This window comes from Emydura macquarii, unplaced genomic scaffold, assembly GCF_026122565.2.
Source record: "Emydura macquarii macquarii isolate MOO-44397 ecotype Brisbane River unplaced genomic scaffold, CSIRO-AGI_Emac_v2 contig_2422, whole genome shotgun sequence".
NCBI lineage: Eukaryota > Metazoa > Chordata > Testudines > Chelidae > Emydura > Emydura macquarii.
In genome coordinates this window covers 23,736,086-23,761,839 of record NW_027132559.1, presented here as the reverse complement: position 1 = coordinate 23,761,839, position 25,754 = coordinate 23,736,086, and the positions used below count along the sequence as shown (strand labels likewise).

The 25,754-nt window shown below is 37.9% G+C and overlaps 1 protein-coding gene across 2 annotated transcripts in view; it reads right to left on the bottom strand.

Moving 5' to 3' along the window:
• CRPPA (CDP-L-ribitol pyrophosphorylase A) overlaps positions 1–25,754 on the bottom strand; it is a 185,140-nt gene that overhangs the window by 56,554 nt on the left and 102,832 nt on the right. For both annotated transcript variants that reach the window (XM_067562113.1, XM_067562112.1), the window contains exon 9: positions 21,612–21,743. In XM_067562113.1, coding sequence (XP_067418214.1) covers positions 21,612–21,743 — 132 coding nt within the window. The remainder of the gene's footprint in view (positions 1–21,611; positions 21,744–25,754) is intronic.

The following is a 25,754-nucleotide window of genomic DNA, read 5'->3' as shown; positions in this document are numbered from 1 at the left end:
GTCTGCATAGAGCATCTTCACCAGATGTGCTTCAGCTGTGCTGATGTAGCCCCTATACTTCCAGGTCTGCTCCAGCAGTACTCCCTCTATTTTGTATTTCCCACTATACGTGCAGAATGTGCTGACCACAGAATGGTGCACAGATGCAATGAACATGTGCATAAGGAACATCTGGAGGAATGAACTTGGTATTCTGGGAACAGCATGAAGAACATTCCTAACATTATGAGCTAGTATCATGGGTATGGTTGGGGCAGAGGACTGTAGGGAAAATGGGACACTCGCTAGTAGGAATCAAACATTTTTGCAAGTTTCTGTATCTGAACTGAAGTGTCTGCTCATGTCACACTGAAAAAGGAACAAGCAGCCAATTAAATTACACACCTTATTAGGCACCATTCCAGGTGCCGGTAAGTCTCTTATTGTGTTGAAATACTTATTAAGACAAAAATATATTTGCTGGATAGGAGGTGAAAGAGACCTAATTAGGAATGAAAACTGATAAAGGAAGAAAAATACTCAAAGTTAATTGAATAAACTTCTACCAAAAAATAAAACTGAAATTCAGAGAAATAATACTGTTCAAAAGAGAAGAAAGTGCCTTTCAGGAGTAGTATAGTATCAAAGATATATCAGCTATGCAAGATTGATTAGAAAATTATAACTGCAACTGAAGTAATAAAAACACAACAAAATGTATGTTAAGGAACAATCCTTCATTAGGAAGGAAATGAAATGGATGACTTATTAAAGTTTTTCCATCTCTGACTTTTGTAACTCAGTGTATAAGGAAAGAGGTTATTAAAGACTGACTTTGTCCTGCACAGAAATATCAAAATCTGACTATTCTATAAATATACAAAGGTCAGGCTCTAATAAGACAAAATCTATTTAAAATTCTCACAATAATAATAAGGTTGTGTCCGCAGGTGGGATTATTTTTTAAGAACAGATGCTACTTGTCCTTCAGAATGCCTCAACCCGTCCCCTACAGAGCTGAGGAAGAGGAAGAAATGCCACACAGTCATCAGGCCTGTTTTTCAATGACATCTAGAAACTAATTAATAGTGGCTGAATGATTTCTAGTTATTGGAATGCACTCTTTTCCATCACTAGGTTAAACAAATACAAGCATTACATCATTTCAAATTTATAGAGATACGTGTAAGATGCAATATCTGCAGATAAAATATTGTTTTCTAGCTATTACAGAAGGCATCAATTAAGCTATATAATTTTCTCCTTTTCCCATGATATACCAATATCAGTTACCACTGATTCAACCATCAAATTCTGAGGTCAAGAAATGTTTAACTACAGCATTTACACAAACATTTAATATTTGATCACAAAGTAACAAGTGATTCAAATTAGTTTTGTCATGAGTTTCAATAAGTAAGGCTTTGACATAGCAAACGTGTTTACTAAACTCTAGAAACTCCCAAGCAATCAATCAATACATTCTGAAATCTTCTGCACTAATCAGAAATCATCTTCTCCTTCCAGAATTAGGAAACAAGGAGATTCAGAATGAGAGCTTCACATTAACTCCATGTAACGTATTTAATTTAAATGTCATTTCATCAAAACATACACTTGTAATGTTATTTCACTGTGATAGGGATGTGGGGAGCAACAGAAGTAGTTTAAATAGCAGCAATTCTTTAATTGATTATAAAATTCATATTAAGTCTCTCAAAGGAGAAATGGAAATATTTTTAAATCACCATTTGGAGTGCCTTTAATGAAGAAGGACTTGTATGTCCCCCTCTTGAAAAAGACTATTTCAAGGCATCTCAGGGCAAACAGCAAAGATGCCTTTAAGAGGCACAGGCTTGCAACAGAAGGCATTGAAGCAGTTAATTTTTCAGGAGATATTTTAGAATCCTTTCTCCACTGGATGTAGGCACATTCTTAACCTTAATGGATGTTTGATGTTTAGAGGTTCTTAAACTGGTTCAGTCTTTAAAACAATACACCTTTTAAACCACTGAAGTCCCCAAAATATTTAAAATTGAAAGCAACTGAGCATTTATATTTAGTCTCAATAGACAAAATACCTTCATATCATCAATTGTATTGGCTGTAATTACTTAAGCGTATTCATCAGAGTTATAGTTATCTCCATTGAAATTTCAGTTATTTTCAGTAAAATTAAAGAGTTTATTTGTTTCTAACTTGCACATGATGGTAATTAATCTACTACAGCAATTACAATTACAAACCTCTGCACTGCTTTAGTATGTACAAGATATAATACAAGTAGAATGATTTATGCTGCAACTGAATCTGTAATTCTTTATGATCTTTTTCGCCACTTCCCTATTAAGGGTGGGCAATGTTTATAGCCTTCTTCCAAAACTCATGATCATATAATGTTGTGGATGGAAGATGAGCAAGTGTTATCCACATTGGTCTCTTTGTGGTACCAAGTCTTTGGTCTCCCCCTTGCTCATCTTCCATCCACAATAATTGCAAGAAACATCGTAATGATACAGCTATCTTTCAACTTGTCATCAGCTGGAGCAACTCACATTATGCCCCTTACAACCTCATTTTGTTTCCTATCACCGAGTGTCCAACCATTGGACCATCGCAACATCTATATTTCTGTGGTGGAGAGAATACTTAATTCTTGTGAGTGGCCAAGTCTCTGCTCCTTATATTAAGATGGGTCAAATTATAGTTTTATACAGTGAACCAGAATCTAAACTGGTTTTATTTTTCTTGAAGCATGCTGACTCTGAAAAATGAGCATTCTGACAGCCAAAAACAACTCTGATAGGAGAATATGTCCAAAGATTGCAGGAAGGTTACTGGCAGTCAGGAAAAGGATCAGGTCAAGTTTCACGGTTTAAGGCACAAGTTCTAAAGCTGAAGGTTGCAACCAACCTGCTCCTCCCATACTACTAAATGGGAAAGAGGTCCCAGCTAAATGGGAGAGAGGGTTCTGGTCTGAATAAAAGGTTCTGATATGAAAAAATTGAGAACCATTAACCTAGCTGCTGGAAATCTCCCCAACCTTCTAAGGGTTCTCAATTTTTTTCATATCAGAACCTCTTTATTCAGACCAGAACCCTCCCTCCCATCTAGCTGGGACCACCTTCCCATATAGCAATATGGGAGGAGTAGATTGGTTGCAAACTCCAGCATACGAACATTTGCATTAGATTTTGAAACCAGAACCTCCACCCCCACTCCGTAACAAGTACCAGAAGGGAAAAAGGTGAATTTTGGCAACTGAAAGACCAACTTAAGTGGGAGGATAATCAGATCACAGACTCTATTTCTGGAAGAAAGCAATGGAGAGTGGTGACAAATAGCAACATCCAAAAGTCAAGGTTCAAACTCATGAATGTAAGTCTTCTTAAAAACAAAACCTTCATCCCTCTTAATCCAAATGTTGATGAAGCTTCTTCTTGAGTACTATGCCTCTCCTCTTGTCTCTCTCACACATATCAGTACATGTACCAAGGGCAGTGGGGCAGATGGGGGTGCCTAATGTGCAAGGTCAGTTGTTTCCTCCTCACCATATGGAAACTGGATAATAGAAGGTTCTGGATAAATGGGACCCTCATGTTCTCTTCTTGAGTACTTTCACTGTGGGCTTGTCTACACTTATAGCATCGCTGTGGTGCTTAGTGAAGATTACTTCCACCAACAGGAGAGCATCTCTGATGTAGGTACTCCAGTTCCCTGAGAGGCAGTACACTGTACACTTGGGGTTAGGTCAACTTTTCCACACTCACACAGTTATACCACATAAGTCTAAGTAGACCAGGGCTCAGTGACCCTTTGAGGAGAGAAATAGGAGTCACTGATCTCCCTTGCAGGACAAGAAGAGTAACTGTCGCTACCTGCATCACTCTCTTCAGCTCGAGAGGTGTCACTGCATTGGATAAGATGGGATTACACACCAAATAAAACCAGTCACCAATATCTTTTCATTGGTAGTAAACATGTGGAAACTAATATGAGGCCTTGTCTACACTGCTGGCATTGTCAAGAGGAGATATGTAAGTTACGTACTGAAACTTGCGTGTCTCCCGTTGACTTACTAAACTTCCACTTACGGTGGCATCTTCACTGCGTTGCATCGACTGGAAACGCCCTCTGGTCGATGCAGCATTACTCTTTTCAGGGAGGTGGATTTACTGCGGTGGCCAAGAGCAGTTCCGGGATCGATCATGCGGGTCTCCACTGCCTGCTCAATTGTTCCCACTGCATCGATCTGTGGAGCCCGACACAGCGCTCGCATTGTAGACATATCCCAACTTTACAGTACATAGTTAAACACTATAAGTAACATTTTCAAAGGAGTCTATGTCTCATTTTCAAATATGACAGGCCCTTAAGAGCTTAAGTCCCATTGACCTTCAGCGAGATTTAAGTATGTCTACACTACAACCTCTATAGCGGTACAGCTGCAGCGACATGATTATAATGTAGACACTTCCCTATTCACCTTCTCCACACCATTCATGATTATATAGACCACTATCATATCCCTTTTTAGTTGTCTCTTTTCTAAAATGAGCAATCCCAGTCTCTTTAATCTCTCCTCATATGGAAGTTGCTGTTCCGTACCCCTAATCATTTTTGTTGCCCTTCTCTGTATGTTTTCCAATTCTAATGCATCTTTTTGGAGATGGAACGACCAGAACTGCATGGCAATATTCGAGGTCTGGGTATACCATGGGTATATGTAGTTGTATTACAATGTGTTCTGCCTTATTATTGATCCCTTTCCTAATGGTTCCTAATATTGCTGGCTTTTTTGACTGACACTGCACATTGAGTGGATGTTTTCAGAAAACTATCTACGAAGACTCCAAGATCTCTGTCTTGAGTGGTAACAGTTAATTTAGGCCCCATCATTTTGTATATACAGTTGGGATTATGTTTTCCAATGTGCATTACTTTGCGTTTATCAACACTGAAATTCATCTGCCATTTTGTTGCCCACTCACCCAGTTTTGTGAGATCCCTTTGTAACTCTTCAGTCAGTTTTGGACTTAATCATCTTGAGTAATTTAGTATTATCTCCACACTTCGTCACCTCACTCTTTACCCCCTTAGATTATTTATGAATGTGTCGAACAGCACAGGGTCCATTACAAATCCTTAGGGGATCCCACTCTTGACCTCTCCCCATTGCGAAAACTGACCATTTATTCCTACTCTTTACAGTTTTCTTTTTCTTCTTGGCATAAACGGTCTTTTATTCGCATTTCACATTAGCAAACTAATCCAGACTAGTGTAGGTACTGTAGCAATGCAAACATAGGAAATGAGGAATTTCCATCTGTCCTTTTCAAGCACCATTCTCTGTTTATGTAAGACATACTAAAATCTCATTACTTATTTTGTTTGCACTGTGACACACATATTCATTTTTACTCTCTCCATTTAAGATTATGCAGCACAATAGCTCTACAAACAGGAAGACTGTATATTCGCTCTTTTCATTAAAAAGAACAAATATTAGTTGTCATCATTATCTTGTCTACTATTTGAAAATGGCTACCACCCTGTAGAAATTAATATTTAATTTATAAAAAGTGGAAGCTTTTTTAAATGCATACAGATACAGTGGTGCAGTCTCATAATGACCTTTCAGGCAACTGAGAAGAGATAGTGACAAACTCCAAAAAGAATCCTACTGTTATGGACTAGGACACAGGTGGTCTGGCCTAGTAGTCAGAGCAGGAGTCAGGTCTAGTGGGCATAGCAGGCATCCAGGTTGGGGAACGAAGCCAAGAGTTAACAACAGAGTCAACTGACAATTAGCAGAGCCAGAGATCATTCCAGAGTCAGAACTAGGAAGCAAAGCTGAGGGTCAGAGCCAAGGTCAGATATCACATGTCAGAGCCAAGGGTCAAACCAGAGTCAGGATTAGAAATTAGAGCCCAGAGTCAGAGCCAGAACTGATAACTGATGATTAGAGATGAGGTATAAGGGCAGAAACTGGAGGAGAGGCAAGGATCAAGCACAGAGCAAGAGCATGGTGGGGAGAGGAGCGAAGGCAGGAGTGAAGCAGAAGCCAGGAGTGGAGCAGGAGTCAGGAACATGGTTGGGTGCAGGTGGCAGGAATAAGCAGGGTCCAATGCAGACACAATAGGAATTCACCTTATTTCTCAGACAAACTTCCTGTGCCTCTGGCTGGCTTAAATAGCATGATTGGACCAATTAATGGAGCCGGGCAATCCTCCAATCAAGGGTCCTCTGGGTGGTGCCTGGACTGAGGCTCTAGTCCTACTAGCTTCTGGGCCCACTAGGTTTCAGCAGACACTGAGTGGAGGCTAGGATACAGCAGCTGCCTTGGGACTCCCCGGCTTGGGACAAGGACCCAGGACATAACCCCGATGGACTTAGATTCACCATTTTTCATGCAAATCAGAACCAATGGAGTTCATTCCACTTTGATTTGTCACATCATGTTCCACCTGATTTTGTCATAATTTGCAAAAACAAAGCTTTAAACCTCCTAAAGTTATGCCACATGGTGATTTATGTAACTGGGCACTCACGCAGTGTGGGAAAGGAGGAAGAAAAGTCTTTGAATTAAATTTCTCTCACACATCCACATCAGCAGAATGAGAAAAGATCTTCAGGTCCTAATTCCCCTGCCAGCAATGTGGCCCACAACCAATTCTGGTCTGACCAGAGGCAGTTGCTCAAGGAACTAATTCATCTCTAACAGTTGGATTTAATTTCCCCTTCTTTTCCGTCAGTGGGATCTAAAGTGGGAGGCGCTCAGGGTTTAGATAGAAAAAGGCAGACATGGCCTCATCTTCCCTTTGGCCATGGCATCGACTTCTACACTCAAGAAAGTGTTTCAGGTACTCCATATTAAGTTTCTACGACATAAGTTCACTCAGAGGACTGTAATAGTAATATCATAATTCAGTGGACAAATCGGCAAGTAACAGCAAGATAAAGCATTCACACACAAGACAAACTGAGAAGAATCTATGGCAAATACAAGAGAAATGGACGTAAAATATATATATATATATAAATACAATACAATAAAACCTAGATCTAGACAACTCTAAGGTCACTTTATCTAGGCCAGATTCTGAGTAGTACCTTACTTTGTGAGTAGCTCAATTGATTTCAATTGCACTATTTCCAGAATCAGAATAGACGAATCTGGCCCAGGGATAGAGACCCTTGAGAATGAAGGATTGGGGTTAGGAGGGTTAAATTGAGGATGAACATGAGTGGGTGTGTGGTGTGGGGGGAAGTGGAGGGTAGGGTAGAGAAAATGATCTTGTCTTTCGTAGAGATGCAAGTTAGACCCTAATTATTCAGGAAGTGAAATTTCAAAAAGCTTACACTTTGGAGACTGAGCTCCTGTTTGTTGTTGCTGAGATACTGTAACTCTGTCTTCTAATAAAACCCATGACAAGTGTGACTGTTGATGTTTTCTGTTTCTACCTTTGGTCAATTTTTAAAATAAAGATGATTGTTAATCTTTACACAAAAATAAAAGGGTTGCTTTCACCTAAAAATATATATTTGATTTTTATAAATGTATTATATTTGTTTTGAGGATTTTTACATGCTAAATTTAAGTCAATGAGATATTTGCCTGATTGGAACCTCAGTTTCTGACCTTCATACAAGAGTGTAGCCTAACTTTTTCAGCAGCATTTAGGAGATGAAATGGTGACTGAAAAAGAATAAAGAGGGATATTAATCTACAGCTTGTAAATCTTTGATTGTGAGGTGTGTCAGTTGCTTCTCTGGCTGGCTGATTTCAGCTTCCCAGAAAAGAGTCCACTCAGTCAATTCCTCTGACTTTCCAGCCTATCTTGTCACTTACAGTGGTATAAACAAGCAGTAATTTAACTGAAGGAAATGAGTTACACTGGTGCAAAACCAGTGTGAACGAGAGGAGAATCAGGGCCACAGACGCTCTGATTAGGAAGAAAGCGGGAAAGAATGCCTAATTTAGCAATCTTTGGCCACACAGTGAATGTTAAATTGTTTCTCAGAATTGGGAGAAGCCTCTTGCTACTGCAAAGGCCAGGGAATGAGTGAACATGGAAGTCAGATTTAGCTGTACTAGGCTCATAAAATATATTTAAAAGACTGATGCAAGATGTGTAAACAGCATGTGTACTGTCTCTCTCAGACTAAGACATTTTACTAAAAAGTATTGCCTGCATAATTCAGCACCTGGGCTGAAAAACATTAGCACTGCAAATTGGAGTTTGAATGATTGCGTATGAGATACTGTGCAGGCATATGCATATGCATGGAAACACTGAATAAACAACAAAGTCAAAAGCAGAAGCTTTGCCAAAAAAATGAATATACATGCTGTTGCCAGTACCACACAGGTTGAATCAAACTCAAATGTAAACAATTTATGTTTAAAAAAAAAAAAAAAAAGATATCCTGCTTGGTGGAAACCTCAAAGATCAAAACACAGTCACAGTTATAAATCAAGTGTATTTATTTTGCACATTGCAAAGTAATGAGTCTGCGCCTCTTAATACTAAAAAGTATGACTTTTCTGAACTGGTGGGAAATTACATTGCAAAGAATATATAGTAAACATTATTTAAAAGGATGGGTAAAAGTGGCCAAAGTAAATATCAGTTTATAAGAATACTTTAAAATCAATATAAATAGTTCAGACTATGAATGTTGAAAATTCTATAAATGACTATGAAGTTTTTCCATTTTTTTTTATCCAGGCATCTGGAAGGAAATACCTTAAGGAAATTTGTTCATATTGAAATGCAATTGAAATATACTAACCAATGTCCTTTTCTTCTATAAAATGTATATAGAAGTGTCTAAATACTGAAATAATTTAAAAATAAATAGTCTTTGATACAAATAAAGCAATACATATTTTATATGTGATAATCCTATATCCTCTAGATTCATACAACATCAGAAGAATGCATTTCCATGTATTATAAGCATCCTATTCTGTAATGCTGAACCCAAACTCAACTGTTGTGCATCACACAATATTTTGAATATTGAATAGATCACAGCACCCAGCCATCAGAAGGTGCTACAAAAAAAATTTAGACCAGAGCCAAAAGAAGTGTCAAGGGACTTGGGATCAGTAGGAACACAGAACATGTTCCCGCCATTAGAATCATAGAGTTTGAAGGGACCTCAGGAGGTCATCTAGTCCAACCCCCTGCTCAAAGCAGGGCCAACCCCAACTAAATCATCTCAGCCAGGGCTTTGTCAAGCCGTAGCTTAAAAACCTCTAAAGATGGAGATTCCACCATCTCCCTAGGTAACCCATTCCAGTGCTTCACCACCCACCTAGTGAAAAACGTTTTCCTAATATCCAACCTAGACCTCCCCCACTGCAACTTGAGACCACTTCTCCTTGTTCTGTCATCTACTACCATTGAGAACAGCCTACCTCCATCCTCCCTGAAACCCCCTTTCAGGTAGTTAAAGGTTGTATCAAATTCCCCCTCATTCTTCTCTAGTTCCCTCACTCTCTCCTCATAAGTCTTGTGCTCCAGCCCCCAAATCATTTTTGTTGCCCTTCCTTGGACTCTCTCCAACTTGTCCACATCCTTTTTGTAGTGGGGGGGGGGCCCAATACTGGACACAATACTCCAAATGCGGCCTCACCAATGCCGAATAGAGGGGAATAATCACTTCCCTCGATCTGTTGGCAATACTCCTACTAATGCAGCCCAATATGCTATTAGCCTTCTTGGCAACCAGGGCACACTGCTGACTCATATCCAGCTTCTTATCCACTGTAACCCCCCAGGTCCTTTTCTGCAGAACTGTTGCCTAGCCTATCCTAAGTGGAGGACTGTGCACTTGTCCTTGTCGAACCTCATCAGATTTCTTTTGGCCCAATCCTCCAATTTGTCTAAGTCACTGTGTATCTACCACACCCCCTATCTTAGTTAGACATCATCTAAGCCAGTAAGAGTCAAAACAATTAATTACTGCTCTGCCCTAACAGTTTCTAGCTGCTGGTTAGTCCAAAACATTAAACCTAGTAAGGGTTGAATAATAATGTTATTTTTTGTATAAAAAAGATATTCTTCATCAACTGGAGATATAAAAACAGTATGTATTAGTATAAAATAGCTAAATAATTGTACTGCATGAAAAGGAAACGTGCCTCGTCTTACATTCCAAGGAAAATTTCAGTATAATATTCAAGAAATACCTCTCTCCCTTTCAAAACATGAGAAACTGAATGGGAGCTGGATTAGTGAGGTTTACTCTTCCTCTCAAAATTCAAATTAAAAAACAGCAGTAGTTCCAATAAAAAACATTTCTCATTTAAATGAGAAAAAGTAGGTGATGAGGAAGGTCGTAAAGTATTAACATAAAGCTAATTTAGAATTTCCAGTTATTCTTAACATTTATGCACATATATGGATTTTTAAATATTTAAGTGTAATTATGGACAATATTGCAATTAATAGCAAAGGCACTATATGCTTCCAGGACTGAACTCCCCAGCATCAAATACATCATCTGCCGTCATCAGTCCTCACTATTTGGACACGTGGCTCGCATGGACAGCCAGCCCACAGAGCGATTAAGTGTGCCCTGAACATATGCTCTGGTCATCAGCCACCCCTAAACTGGAAGAAATTACTCGGTCATCCCTGGCTAACCTGGTTGCAACAAATTGGCGATGACTCATCTGCTAGCATCAGATGCAAATGGAACAAAGCCGTTAGTAGAGGATTGTCGCAACGGACCTTTGCTGTCTAGGCAAACTGATGATGATGCACTATATAGTCAGAGTTAGACTTTTAGGTACTGCAAACATACTAGACACCCAGACCTGCCTGAAGTGTACATGAACTCTTAAAATTAATCAAGAAGATGGAAGAGAAAGGAATGTGGAAATTTAGAGACAAAAATTTCAGACTATTCTTTTTGTTCATTGCAACACAAAGGTTATTCCAAAACTGACAAATATTATATTATATAAAGAGTGAGATTCTGGGTTCCTCTTTTAAAGGCAGCACAGAACTTGCAACTAGGGAAAAGTTGGAGCTAAGGTGGCTTTAAGACAATTTTATGCCAGAATAAGACAGATTTCATCAATCAATAAATAAAAATATATAAATATAAAATATAACCAATAAAAATTAAAAAGTACATTACCCAAAATTGAGGATTCTTCCCACTTACAGTACATATTTAGATAAAGATATAAATAACAAAGAAATATGTATATTGTATACATAAGGATTTGATTCCATGTATATGCTATTTATTGGTTAAAAAAACCCACAATCTACCACAGCCAAATAATTTACCTGTAAATATTGGTTTAGGGAAAAAAGAACTAACAAAAGCTCATTATTGCTCAAAAAATATGGTTTTTTAATTTAGGTATGTTAAAAATAGGACCCCCATTTTTCTACAAATAAATACTCAAGATGTATGTGTTATGTCTGCTACATACTTTAAAAAATCATAATCAATTTAGGTACCTTAATCATACAGATTACATTCCTTAAAACAGACAAATATTTTTATTTTGTCAGTTTTATATGTAGCTATATTTGACATGAATAATGCAGTAGCACATCTGAAGGTTTTTTCCCAGAAGAAATAGAATCCATAAATATATTACAACCATCTAAACTACAGATTTTTTTATTTTACATAATATGATGAAACTTTTTATTGTGGTAATAGTATCTGTACTCAGATAGCACACAAATTGACTCTTTTGAAAATGTTGAGCTATATAGTTCTATGCCATGAAAAGTATGGTAATTTTAGCTAAATGCAAATGTTCTTTTTCTTACATGTATAATAGGAAATAAACAGTTTAGATGGAAATATCAGGGGTCTAAGAAACTATGACCTTTGTGTTTCAGGCTGACAGCCCTTCAAACAAACAAGAAATTGCTAAATCTGAGGTTTAAAATCCCAGACATTATCGAACATACCATTGCCATTCAACTAAATTTAAAAAAAATCTATTTATGTGATAGAGAAGACAATGTCAGAGAAAGACACTCTAAGATCATATATTGGTCATTTATAATGGTGCACTTATACCACAGTAGTTCAGGTTGTATCAGCATTTCCATTATTTTTCTGTTTATAACTTAGTTCTAAAATGGTGCTTTGAGTTAAAATTAGCAAACGATTATCTGCAGAATTTCATTCATATTTTGCATTTAATTTTAAGGCAGTTCATCCATGATGTAGTAAACGTCTTTTTTAATATTATATAATATAATAGCTATGTTATTAACATTATAAATTGCCTACTAAACACAGGTAGTAATTTTAATATTTTTCTTCTCTATATATGAAGTAATAAAACCAGAATATGGCAGGCACTACTATACATCCTCTATAGATGAGGATAAAAATATACTAGTGGTATAGCTGAGTGATATGTTTTCGGCAAATAGCAAATTAGCTGAAAAATACACTTTTTGGAGCACTGAAACTATTTGCAAATTCAAGTCAAATTCAGCAAATAATTGTGGCAGAATTTTTTTTTTTTAAATGTCAAAACGTTTTGTTTTTATATTCTCTAAATGAACCACATTAATATTTTGTTTTGAAACGAAAGTTCATTTCACAGATGTTGATTTGAACTGTCAAAACAAAATGTTTTGTTCAACCTGAATGAAGTTTTTTTCAGTTTTCTGTTTCAGCAAGAAAAAAAAAAATCAATTTGGGTTTAAAATGAACTGATTTTTTAAATCTTCCTGAGCTGGTACCCATTTATCTCCAGTATTGAAGGAGCACAAATTATGATTTAAGCCAAACACTGAAGTACCAACAATCTGAAGTGAAACAAGTGAGACTGACATCACTAGATTTCATTATTCACACTAAGAGGAAATGCAAAGAACAATATAGGTAAGAATAATTTGTTTGCAACAGGTGATTTTTATGCTGAGTCTCTGTTATTTTAAATGTCTATATATTTCTGTTATTAAGAGGTAATAGTCTAATATTAAAACTTTTTAGTATATTGAACATGTTTCAGAGTAACTAGTTACAGATTTGAAGAGGAAACAGCTCAGATTTGATACTCCCAGTATTTGCTTTCACAAACTGTTCCAATTCAATGTTTATTTCCTATCTCATTAAACTATCAAACATAATTACAACAAACACATTTTTGCAGCTTACCATCTTTATGTGCTGTGTATTTTCCTTTTTTCTATTTATCCTAGTATTACAGCTCTCAAAAGCATTTTTTCCACATTTCCTTCTCTAAAAATCCAAGATTCAGAACAATGCACACTATAAAAAAAATCTAGGTAGCATAAACTAGTTCAACCTCCATGAGTAAGATAGCAAGTTTAGCAACTGGACATTAGTCAGGACATTATTTTTAGACAAGTCTATTTGCTTTTATTGTTTTGGCTGACAAGGGGGTGGGAGAATTCTGAATTGGCAATTAAAAGTTTGATAGTTGAAACAATTCTAAAAAGGTTATCTATAAAGACATAAAATAGTAATCTCATCATTTTCTATGCATCTTGTTAAACTACTAGAAACCCTAATAGGGGAGACAAATTGAACAATTCTCTGACCTTTCCAAGACCAAAAAAATGGATAATTATTTAGTGAAAACCTAAAAGGTTACCAATTATTTCTCTCAACAGCTCATCTTATTTAGATTGGCAATTCACAACTACACTGGAAAGCTTGTTTGTGGGATGCTTCATCTGAGCATCTGTGTCCCCTTATTAAGATTCCACAGTTGTAATAAACTAGCTAATTTATTGTCTGTTGTATAAAGATTACTGATGTGGAGACAGAGAGAGAATTCTAGACAGATGCCCTAATTAATACCCAGAAGGGAAAGGGAACAACACTTAACTGGGTGATCAACAAGCTGCTTTAAAGCCAGTTCTTATTAATTTCTATTATTCTACAGGAGTACAGACATTTAGCTATGCACCCTCTCATGACACTCAGCAGTACTCATTAGTGCAAGACTGAGATCTAGAATTGCCAAAAAAAATCATGAGTCAGACCCAGAACATAATGAGAGTGGCCCTGAAATTATAAGGTTTATTTTTAAAAAGAATGTTGTGTAGTTTGGCCTGTCTTTATTTTTGAACTCATCACCCCCATCCCTCTGTGTGTGTGCGTATGTGACAATTAGTGTCACCAACTCTTCCAAATACATATAAGGTGACTATGGTCCTTACTGCAAGAGCTCTCGTCCCCACAGCTGCCTATCAAATCAATCCTGTCCCCACAGCTCCCACATTAGTTCTGTCCTCCCACCCTCACCTCTGCTCCTCCTGCAGTTCCAAAGGTTCTTCCTTTGCCCCATCCCAGACTGGATGTTGCAAGGAGGGAGAGGGAAGATGGGATGAGCTGTCTTTTAGTTCATAGGAGGAGAGGAAACCTGAGCCATCCGAGCTGCTGGGCTCTTTAGTTCCCTCCTCCTTCTCTGAGAATGGTGTTGGCTACTGAGAGGAGGGAACAGAGTATCATTCCTGCAGCAGCTCTGATTGGCTGTTCTTCCTCTGTAAGGCCCCCCCAGATCTAGAACTCAGGCCTGCAGAACTGCCAGGGATGTTACCACCCAGTGGCAACAGTAATCAGCTTGTACTCATTCCAAGGAGTGTCCAGGCAAGTGTGTGGATCTCCTATAGCTGCCATGATCATGCCTGCTCCTGAACTCCTGGCTTTGACTTCAAGTTGATCCAGGTTTTGCCTCCTAACTCAGACCCTGAAGCCTGACTGGGACTTTCACTCTTGGTATCGACCTTGACCTGGAACCTGATTAAGCACTCCTCCACTACTCCCAGCCTCAGGTTTGCCCCTGCTCTGACCCTTGGTCCCAACTGCCTTTGTTGGGATCCTGACATCCACAGGAGGGGAGGGAGAAAAGCACCCAATCAGAGATTGTTTTCCCCAAGGTAGGACTGAAATTCATGAGAAGGTTAGGACTTCTCACATCATAGCAAGACTGGTTCCAGCCCTGGCTAAAATCTTGTCACCAGTGGGGAAAAAAAATTGTGGGAGATGGCAACACAAGTCCAATGCTCCCTTTAAGCAACTTTAAAAGCAATGGGATTTAAACCCATACTTACGTGCTTTTTTGAATCAAGTCCTAAAGTTTTACCTTTATTTTAGTAAATCTGGAATTAATATTGTTCATTTGAATAATGTTCCAGAGCTATGACCTTTTTCTTAAACGGATGCAAGTGAAATAGAATGAGGGCTGATCTGTAACCATTTGCTAGGTGCACTGAAGTTACGTTACTTGAAATGAATCAAGAAACCAGCTCTCTGCCTGGGGAATGGCTCAGGATGCACAGCTCAAGAGCACAATACACAATACACATCTGCAACCCTGACACCCAATGCCAGCTACGAGAACAAGAGCAAGCTTAAGAATCAAACTTGGATGTCTCATGTGGAGGCATGAAGCATTTACCAGATTTCCATTAAGGATAATTTTTCCATTTTATTATTCTCTCTTTCTAAGTTATATTAAAAATATCTTACATGACACCCTTGTTTCCATAACTTGTGGTAGCAGTATTACCATAAATACTGGGTCTCTCACAGTAAATACTGTGCCTCAAACAAGCACAGAATGGAAGATTTCCTACTGATAATTTCCTTTCTGGTAGCTCTATCTCCCATAATTCTTGATGGCTGAGCTGCTGCCCTTCACTCTGCAGCTCATGGAGGTAGGTCAAAGATTTGGTGTCACATGCCCTAGCCATACTCTCTTTGCTCCTGCTTGCTGTTAAATAACCCCCCCACACACACTTTGAAAGAACTGCTCAAAGGGCAATATTATATCTTAGCCGCTGCCTGCAGCATCTTCCTGACAAAGAAGGCATCTGCAAGATGACAGAAAATCCAACCTTATAGTGCTTAATGAAAATGTTAACTGTTGACCAAGTGGCCTCTTGCATATTTCCAAAGCGGTTGTACTTGCTTGTTCTGCCCACAACATTGCTATGGATCTTGTGGAATGTGCATGGATCACTTTTAGAACAGGGACCTCTAATACCTTGTAAGCCTTTTTGGGGAAACTCTCCTTTTATGCGGATAGTTCTGTGGGAAAGGAGAAACTGCTCTGGCCACTTTGTTATTTCCATTGTTTTGGCATATAGCGCTGGACTCCTTTATCTGCCTTGGTTGTTCATATATGTGACCACAGTCATGTTGTCTGACTGAACCAGGACATGGGTCCCCTCTGAAACCATCACAAAGCCGCATAACCACTCTCAGCTCTAGAAGGCTTAGGCTGTGAGCCCTTTCATTTGTGCTCCAGAGGTCTTCAACTGTTTGGGTCCCCAAGTGCTCTCCCCAGCTTCCCAGGCTCTCCTCAGCCGTGAGAATTAGAGGGCTGGAAGGCATACAGCATGTCCCTACAGCCATTGCCTTGGGCTGACCACCATTTTAGGAAGCTAAGCACTTGTGTCAGGACCTGCACAAGATCTTTCATGCAATCCAGGAAGTGGTCCCACACCTTTAGGATACAGGCTTGAAGACCCATGATGTGTGATTGCACCCATGAAGTGATCCCTATACATGACAACAGGAGGCCTAGCAGTTGAAGAAACAGCACTCTGGTAGGCCTCGGTCAGCTCCAGAGCACAGGGAAAAGATCCTGGACTTTCTGGAACCTTTCTAGTGATAGATAGAACTTTGCTATCAAGGTGTTGGTGTCTACTCTCAGGTGTGTTTTTCTGGTGATAAGAATCAAGGAACTTTTCTTGACCTTGATGGTGAAGCTGTGAGCCTGCAGAAGATTCAATGTTCGAGTCATAGCTCTGTGCACTGCGGCCTGGTATGGCACTGTTGGCTAGGAAGAGGGAAAGTGGTACACTGTGACATTAGCTTGGCTCTGATCACCACCAATACCTTTGTAAAGACTGAGCAAACAAAGAACAGGCCATATGGCAGCATTTGGTACTGATAATGCTTACCGTCACACACAAGTCTTAGAAGTCTATGGGAGGAATGTCAACTGGGAATATGGAGATAAGCATCTGCCAGATCCACTGAAGTCAGTGGAGGAGAGGGAGAAGGAGAAGAAAGAGGGACTCATATCTCCAAGATTTTCTGCACTTTTTCTTTCCCCTTTTTTTTATTTCTTTGCTCTTTTTACCTGCGTTGCGGACGTAAGAGCTCTGTTGTGGCTTTGGTGAGGCCGTTTGCCTTCTGTAGAACCTAAAGCCCTCTGAAAAGTTCTCTCTCCGATTCCTCCTCTGCTGGGTCCCATTCTTATGGCAGGGACTCATTACCAGATCCCTCCTGTTCAAATAGGGAAGGATTGGGGGCTATTTAAGAGACCTGCATCTTTTCCCAGAGCACTCAGGACCCACTCTAAGGGATTTGTGGTCGCACAATCTCTCCACTTTGTTCTTCAGGGTCCCGAGGGACTTACCCCCTGAGTTGGCGGGCTGGAGTCCCTGTCTTTAGAGCTTTTCCCTGATCTATTCTTCCTGGTCCATTTTTTCCAAGTTGGAGCCATGGCTGCTTTGGTGACTACATGATCCCACCTGCCTGTCCAACTCATAGCCCTGATACATAAAGCAGTTAATGTCAGCTGGCTGGGTGCAGGCAGGGCACTCCTCACCAATTGCTGAGCCTGGGAACATTGCCTGACAAATAGAGAACCTCTTGGATTTGAGACTGTGTTTTCTTGGCTAGTCTTCCATGCCTGTACAGGGCAGAGAAGCCGGCAGAGAGATGCTGCAGCAGAGGCTCCGGGTGGATTGAACCATCAGGCTGCTTAGACTACTCCAGGGAAGAAGAAAGAAGCCTGAAATAGAGAAACTGATCACCACTGCCCCAAAAAAGGGGGCAAAAATAAGGGTAGAACTGAAAGAAGGAGGAACAGTGTAACTGCCAACTGACCACTGCCATAGAGGCAGAGAAGGGGGCAAGCAGAAGCAAAGGGTGTGTGACCAGGCTGTGCAATACCAAATCTCTGATCCCTTCTGTGAGCTGCAGAGTAGAGGGAGCAACCCAGATGTCCAGACTTGTGGGAGACACTGGGCTGCAGAAAAGAGACTCCACAGGGAACTGTGTTCCTCTGTGAGGAAATGTGAAGAGTTGCCTCTCCATACATCTCCCCAAGTTCTGCCGAGTTTGTTTACAATTCCTTGGGTCCCTGCCCTACTCCATGAGCCTGCAAATTCCCCTAATGCTACCTCCACAAGCTCAGACCAGTGTAATCGTCTCACTACCTCCTTTTCTTGCTCTCATGTACTTTTCTGCAGGTGGGAAATATTTGACCCTAAGTATAAAATGAAGAAAATTACTAATTAACAGTACAATTTAAAAAAACCCTCATTTTTTTGTTAAAAGAAAAAAAAGGTTGTATTTAACATTATATTGGTGGACTTCAGTAAACAAGATTTCATTTGTGTTTGCACATGTTCTGCAAGATTGTGTCTTGGAAAATATGTGTTTGGTAAGTAGTGAAAGAATAAATTCCATTTAGTTACTCAGAACACAAACAAGAGCTGTTGCTAAATGAATCCAACCTTTGAATCAATATTTTTATTTTAGAATTTCATGCATAGTTATTTTGATAGTGGTCAGACTTTGTTTACAGCTAAGCACATGCTCTTCTTGAATGACTGACACAATATTTACTGTATATAGTACAGATAATTTGTACTGGGGATAGAGGCCTTTATTTTTGCTTCACTTTTTCTGAGTAACCCTGGAAACCTTTTGTCCATAAAAATATAACTCTTTAGTAAATCAAAAAAAATTTCTCAGCATCCCTTTATAATTAGCAAAAAAACACTACACTTAATGGCTGCAGAATACACTCCATCCATCCAAAACCTTATAAGAATGGAAATAGGACATTAAGGCAAAAGATTTGTGTATTCTTTTCCACCTTCTTATTATATACCATCAATAATGCACTTTGGTGCTCCATAAGCATTTCACTTCTATCTCCAACAGATACCAAAAAGAAACACAGATCCCAACTTTATCAAGCCTGAGTTCTAATACAAAACCTTAACAGTAACCTAATATGCTTTTATATCAAGAGATCAGCACATCTGACTGTCACACATTCATACCTTTGGAAAGTTATTCTGTCTTCACAGTGCTGAGGTCATGTGCCTTAGTAATTCTTTGTCTATAATGTTTTATCACTGTTAAAAGTTACTGAAAGTCAGCACACCAACAGCAACACTCCATGTTTATTAGTGATGACATATGCAGACAGCTGGGAGGAAACCTCACTGGAGGAATTTGTCAGCATTCACTTCCTGAAACTCTCTGATCTTCTGGAAAGTGGATGCTGCCAGAAGCAGCCGCAACAACAGAGTGTGTACACCTGTATTACACCAGCAAGTGCTTATTCTGCACCTACTTCCTCTAGTTCCTCCATTTCTGACAGCATGAAGCATACCTTTCAACCTTCAAAACATGCCAATGTGGGACACCTGCAAATGTGACAGCAGCCATGTGGGCTAACACCAAGGATTGAACCAAAGACCAGAGCTAAAAGTATATATCTTACAGCTTGTGCTAAAAGGGCAGGCTCTCAAGATGACAGCTGACACATACTTGCATATTCTGTGGATTTGGCACAGAAGGGGCTATCTAACACATGCACAGACCAGAGAGATACACAACCCAAATGGCTGAAATGTAACAAATGTATCTTGGTAATTCACACCATAATTTAAAATTTTAAGAATCATATTCAACCATATTACCACCCCACACAGTTAATAAACAGGTTAAAAATAGGTTAATGAGGCAGGAAAAGGTTTAGGAAGTGCCACAACACACTATAAGACTGTAAAAGCTAGAACATTACACACTGTAATTTGTAAACTTCTTAAAATGAAGATTTACTGCATTGTTTTGGCTCTATAGGATCCATTATAGTCACTCATGTAACTGTAAGTTACATTATTTTAAAATTCCCTTGTGTTATAACCAGTAACAGATCAACAGAGATATTAAGTTTTATTATGTAAACACAGATTCTTATATGAAGATTAGTGATGTGAGATCTTTCTGGATCTGTTTCAGTAAGTCTATATAAATGCTTTTCATCTTGTGAATTACAGAACCAGTACACAGAAAAGCTCTTACAGATCTATCTTGCCATTATAGCTTTCATGTACAGAATGAATGCTAGGGAAGCTTATAATTTCTGGAAAAAAAATCATTCAAAGCCGAAACCTAGCATTCAAAGTCTTGGATGCGCAAATAACATAGCTGGTTTAAAATACATGAATCATTGCGCACACACTTCAAAAGACAGGATTTAATCTTTGACAGTCTACTATATATCCTCCATTTTTCAGTTAAAAAAGTAATGCACAGTAGTTACTTTCTAAGCAAAATAATTAAAGCGATTTAATTTTTATCTTCCAACCTATATAAAGGTACTTTGTCATATTACATTTTGAAAATCTAAGTAATTATGAAGCCCTCGGTGCAAAAACAGTCTGAAACCACTAAATTATTTTATTGTGGTTGTATAATTTAATAACAACCATCTTGATTTTTCACCCTAAATTTGATTTAAGAATAACTTTTGACCTTCATCTGAGACTTTGAATTTTAAGTTTCATCTTACAAAGACTATATACATCTGAAAATAGTCTTATGAATTAAATACATCCCTCTACACAGGGGTTAGTAATAGAAGTGATTAGAAGGAGAACTCAGTTATTTATAACAACATTCATTAACAATAATATTCCTATAATAACATTAATAAGTCTTTAAATATAAGTGACCTCATTTTCAAAGGTACTATTATCCATAAGTCTCATTAAAATCAAAGGGATTTTTGAGACCTCAGCACTTTTGGAAAAAAGGCTAAAATTGTATGAATTATAGCTGGGATTAATCAGCCACATGTAACTCTAAATAACTATTATATTAAAGAAATTCAGTAAAAAATTATATTTATTCCACTTCTATAAAACTTCAGTTAAATATTTAACTTGCCTCTCTTCACTAGTGGCTCTATGAAGCTATAAAGCTGTCTGCACAATCAATGAAAACTATATATGCACCAATGGCAAAGTAGCCTACTATTTTTTGTAAGAAGAACATATCCCCAAACAAAAAGGTTAATTTAAATAGCTTTTCTAAATAAAAAGATGCTGTAGTGCTAACTCATTTGGCCTCCAGCCTTGGCAATCTACTGCTACTGGAGATATAGATACTGTTTATTTCATCAGTTATTTGCCATGCCCTTTTTTGCTACCTGAATACCAAACTTTGTTTTGATGGGGGGGGGAGAGAGAGAGAGGAGGACAGAAAACACTTGAAAAATCAATTTTGATTACAAATATTTCTAATATTTTCCATCTTAAAAAGCTGCAAATGCCAAGTTTTAAAAGTGAACAACAGGAAAAGAAGGGCTCAAATGTTCACTTTTTTTTTTAATTTACCATTTTTTCTTTCCAATCAAATCACTTACATTTTTGCCTGTAACCAAAGCCTCTACTGAATATTGAACATGAACAGGCAAGAAGCTTTTCAACAAAACTTTACCTTGTCATATTTATTTCCCTTTGATTTTTTTGAAGAATTCTTGGAAGACTGAAGATTCTCATCATTAATCATATCATTACAAAAGTAGATAATTTGCAGGTATAAAGAGAATTACATACCTTATTGTAATGAATGAGAAGACCATAAACCAAAATATTTTTCTTTTTCACTTCCCTTGCAAATTCCTTTATCCCAGCAAGCTCTTCCATTCCACTGCTGAAAGCCATATTTTCTGAAACATTCAAATGGACCTGCAAAGGGATGTAAAAAGCAAACCATTACTAGATTATATTGCAAAATACATTCCGTTGGCTCTCCAGATTTTTTTAAATTGTTAAATAAACACAAAAATATAAAATGGCAAAGGATTTCTTCTATAAACTTGTATTAATGTCATATTCCATGACTTAAATATTTAATAAGAGGAAAACCATTTCTTTTCAAAATCTAGGGAAACCAGTATGCTAGAAGTGAGCAGAACGTTATGTTCTCTCTACATTAATTTAAAAAAAATCACCTCTAATCTCTAATCCATCTTTCATGCAATTGTTTAGTATCAATGTATTTACAGATTGAACTCTCATCTGAAGAAATTAGAGAAGAGTACAGATGTTTTCCTTTAACGTCTTTTAGTTTTTCAACATGGAATCACATTATTAAGGATATTTGTTGTGTCTCTTCTCTGTCTGGGACATAGCATTTGTAAATTGCATTCTGTACTGCCTTGCACTTCAGCATTGTAAAGAGAAGTAACTACTTCTCAAACTGTCACTCAAGATCAACAACAATCTAACAATTTTGATATTTACCTCTTCAGAAAGTTTCTACTAAGCACAAAAAAAAGCAAGATTTAAGATGGACATTTCTTCAAACAATGTTTTTAATAGGATGACATAGCTATGCTACTGGTTAGTTGAAGAATCTCATAAAACACAAAATAAAAAAAGTTAATTTACAGAAAAATTAAGTGGGATTTTGTGTTTTAAAAATAGTTTGATTTGAGATTGAGTTTCGTAATTACCAGTCCTGCCTCACCTTCCTGATAGAGGCAAGAGCTAGTGAGCACCATGACTTGTCAACACTTGGTGCCTTTCTTCTGCTCTACTTCAAACCTTATAGAACCTTCATTACCGCCTAAAAATATATTATATGTCTATATCAATGTCTATCAACATGACATGTTTATGAAAAGCTAAAGTAATTTGCATTTTTAAAAAAGCAGGAAACTCACAACTAGAAGATATCCTACACTAACGGGAAAAAAATTCTTAAGAATATTATTTTGAAATAGGATGCAACATCCTCCACATGCCATTAGGGAAAGGGCTTGATTGTTGAAGATTATGTCAATGTATATTAAATGAAAAAACTTTGCTAATGTGACACTGGGACTGCACGTCTACAGAATATTATCAAATCATGAAATCATTAGTTAAGATTCTATCACTAATACTATCTTCATGACATTTCACATCTCGTATGTTTTATTATATACATTTTACAACATAAACAGGAATATATTCTACTATACATTTAACCAGACGATTAGGAATAGAAAATGCTACTACTGATTATAATAGTACCTAGCTCTTATATAGCATTTTTTTCATCAGTAGATCTCAAAGAGCTATTCAAAGGAAGTCAGTACCATTACCTCCATTTTACATATGGAGAAACTGAAGTACAGGGAGGTGAAGCAAGTTGCCCAAGGTTACCCAACAGGCAGTGGCAGAGCCAGGAATAGAACCCAGGTCTCCTGAGTCCCAGTCCAGTGTGCTATCCATCAAGCGATGCTGCCTAGTTTAAAGTGGCTGAGTTCACAATTGTAATGGAAAAAAATCAAACCATGACTAATGCACAAATTTTTATTTATATTCCATAGAAAACTTAGAATATGAAATAATGAAGCAGAAAGCTGCCGTATTGTTAGCTTAATGGCATTTTATCAGAAAGGAAGATCAGTGCTGGAGGCTGAAATACAGTTAGTGCCAGTTTTCTACACATCTTCTCTTTTGTAGAAATTCCATAGAATGTAACAGGAATGAAACGTGTATGGTTCTATAGAAATTACTCTAATAACCTACTGCACTTAATAGAAAAATATATTTTCTCTATAGGTTTTTGAGCCATCCTATAAAATTCTACAGCAGGACATACTTTATTAAATTCTATAGGACTTTTCTATAGGTTTTCTAGGTAAATTGTGTATTTTTGCATGGAACATGTCTGGTTTAATAAGAATATCCATGTCATACCCTTTTTGTCAGGGCCAACCAACCAGGGATGCTGGAAGAGGACAGGTGGCCTTAATAATTTGTGCATCTGAAAACTATTGCAGCTCCCCGTGTACCTGCCTGCAGCTCTCAACTTGCTGTCCTGACTGGAACAAGCAAGCTAACAGTCTGTGGTAACTACCTCTTAACATGTTTTTTAAAATGCACACTTTCCAAACTCTGCATGCATGCGCAGTATAGATTTGTGGAAATGTGTAGCAGTATACAATGTTTTGCTGTGCATGCTAAGAATGCAATTTTCAAACTATTCATAACTTTGTTAAATATAAATCAATTCTTTTCAAAATTTAACTGAGGCATGACAATTAATGACAATTTACAAGCAATTTTTAAAACTTCTGCTTTTTTTTGAGAGACTCCGGTCAAGATAAAATGTGTAGTCAAAAGCTATATATTTTATTCACAATCACAAAATTCATAAGATTCTGAAGAGATTTTCCTCAAACTTACCTTTGAACTAAGAGCAAGTATTGGACATTTTAGCCCTGAAGTCCCCCACTCCTCTCCCACCTCCCAAAAAAGAAAGTTGTGAGAGTGAAAATTGAGTTAAAATAGCAATCTTAACCACAGCATTTAATACTGGCAAAGGCTATACTGCATTAGTAGTGAAAATGAAGGAATATACTAACACATTATAACAGATTTAAGCACAGTACATTTATCCAGTGAAACACATACCTGCAAGTTTATACAGTGTTTAGAGCAGCTGTGTCAGTGTGGCAACAGAGATATTGGGTACAAAGCTGGGGTCTAGCTGTTCAGTAGAGAGTTCATGTTTGATGTACAAGAGGTGCAAAAAATGGTGTAAAATTCACCTCTGTGCTCCCCTATTCCTACTCTAACCCCACCCTTCTCTTCCCTATTGTACTGGGGTATAGCAGGCCACTTAGTGTTCACTTATATGCTGGTTACAAAAAAGTATCCAATGGGCCAAAAATGTAGTCAGGGTACCAGGGTGATATAGTGACAGCCTGGCCACACCCTGCTACCATATCAGTAAGGAGGACAAGTGATGTAGGAGTCCCTGTGCTGGCTGTATGCCACTGAACGATCACCCTGATACTGGAGTGATCATCCCCTCACTGGTTAAATTGGTGGTTTGCTGCAAAGCAGCTGCAATGCACCACAGAATCTGACTCATTACATTTACAACAAAAAAGTTAAAACACTGGGGGAAAAATAGCAAAGTCATATAAAACAGATTTTCTCAGTGATCTGATTCTTTTTTAAATGTCACAAAAGATGTTCTGAAATAAGTGCAGAGTGTGTGAGAACTTTCTACGTACACAAAAAGGAAATAAAAAGCTGGTCAGAGCTGAGGGAAAAATACTTAATACAGGTCTTTCTACGTTAGATTAGAGGAAGTCTGCTGTTTCTCTTCACCCCCTTTCTGGCTCCAAAGCAGTGGTTCTTAACCTTTCCAAACTACTGTACCCCTGAAGCCTGAGTCCCACCCCCACGGGGCTGAGGCATGTAACTTAGTTTCATGGCGCCCCTGTGGCTCCAGGCAATTGCCTTTCTTGCCACCCCCAATACCAGCTCTGCACTTGCGACCCCTCTAAACCCCCAGGTTGAGAAACACTGCTCCAAAGCAAGGAATAGGTTTACTTCTGGACTCATTAAGGGAAATGTTTAGCAGTCAACCAGTTTCTAAAAAAAACATAATGACCAAATATACCAACATCCTCATAATACCTTAAGTTTTGAGATTTATTTATCTGGGAAATGTAAGTGTCCACTTTTACATCAAAAGAACAGTGTCATACAGAATATTTTTCCAACAATTCATTCAGACTCTGTATGTCACATTTATTTATTTAAAAAAATAAAAATATCAAACTGAGAAGAATTCCACTATACTTGCCATTATTTAGGAGTACACCCAACACTGAGTTTAATTGAAGACTGATGAAAGAAATTTCTATCCCCCAGCTATACCATCTGTAGTGAATTTTAGGCATCGGAAGT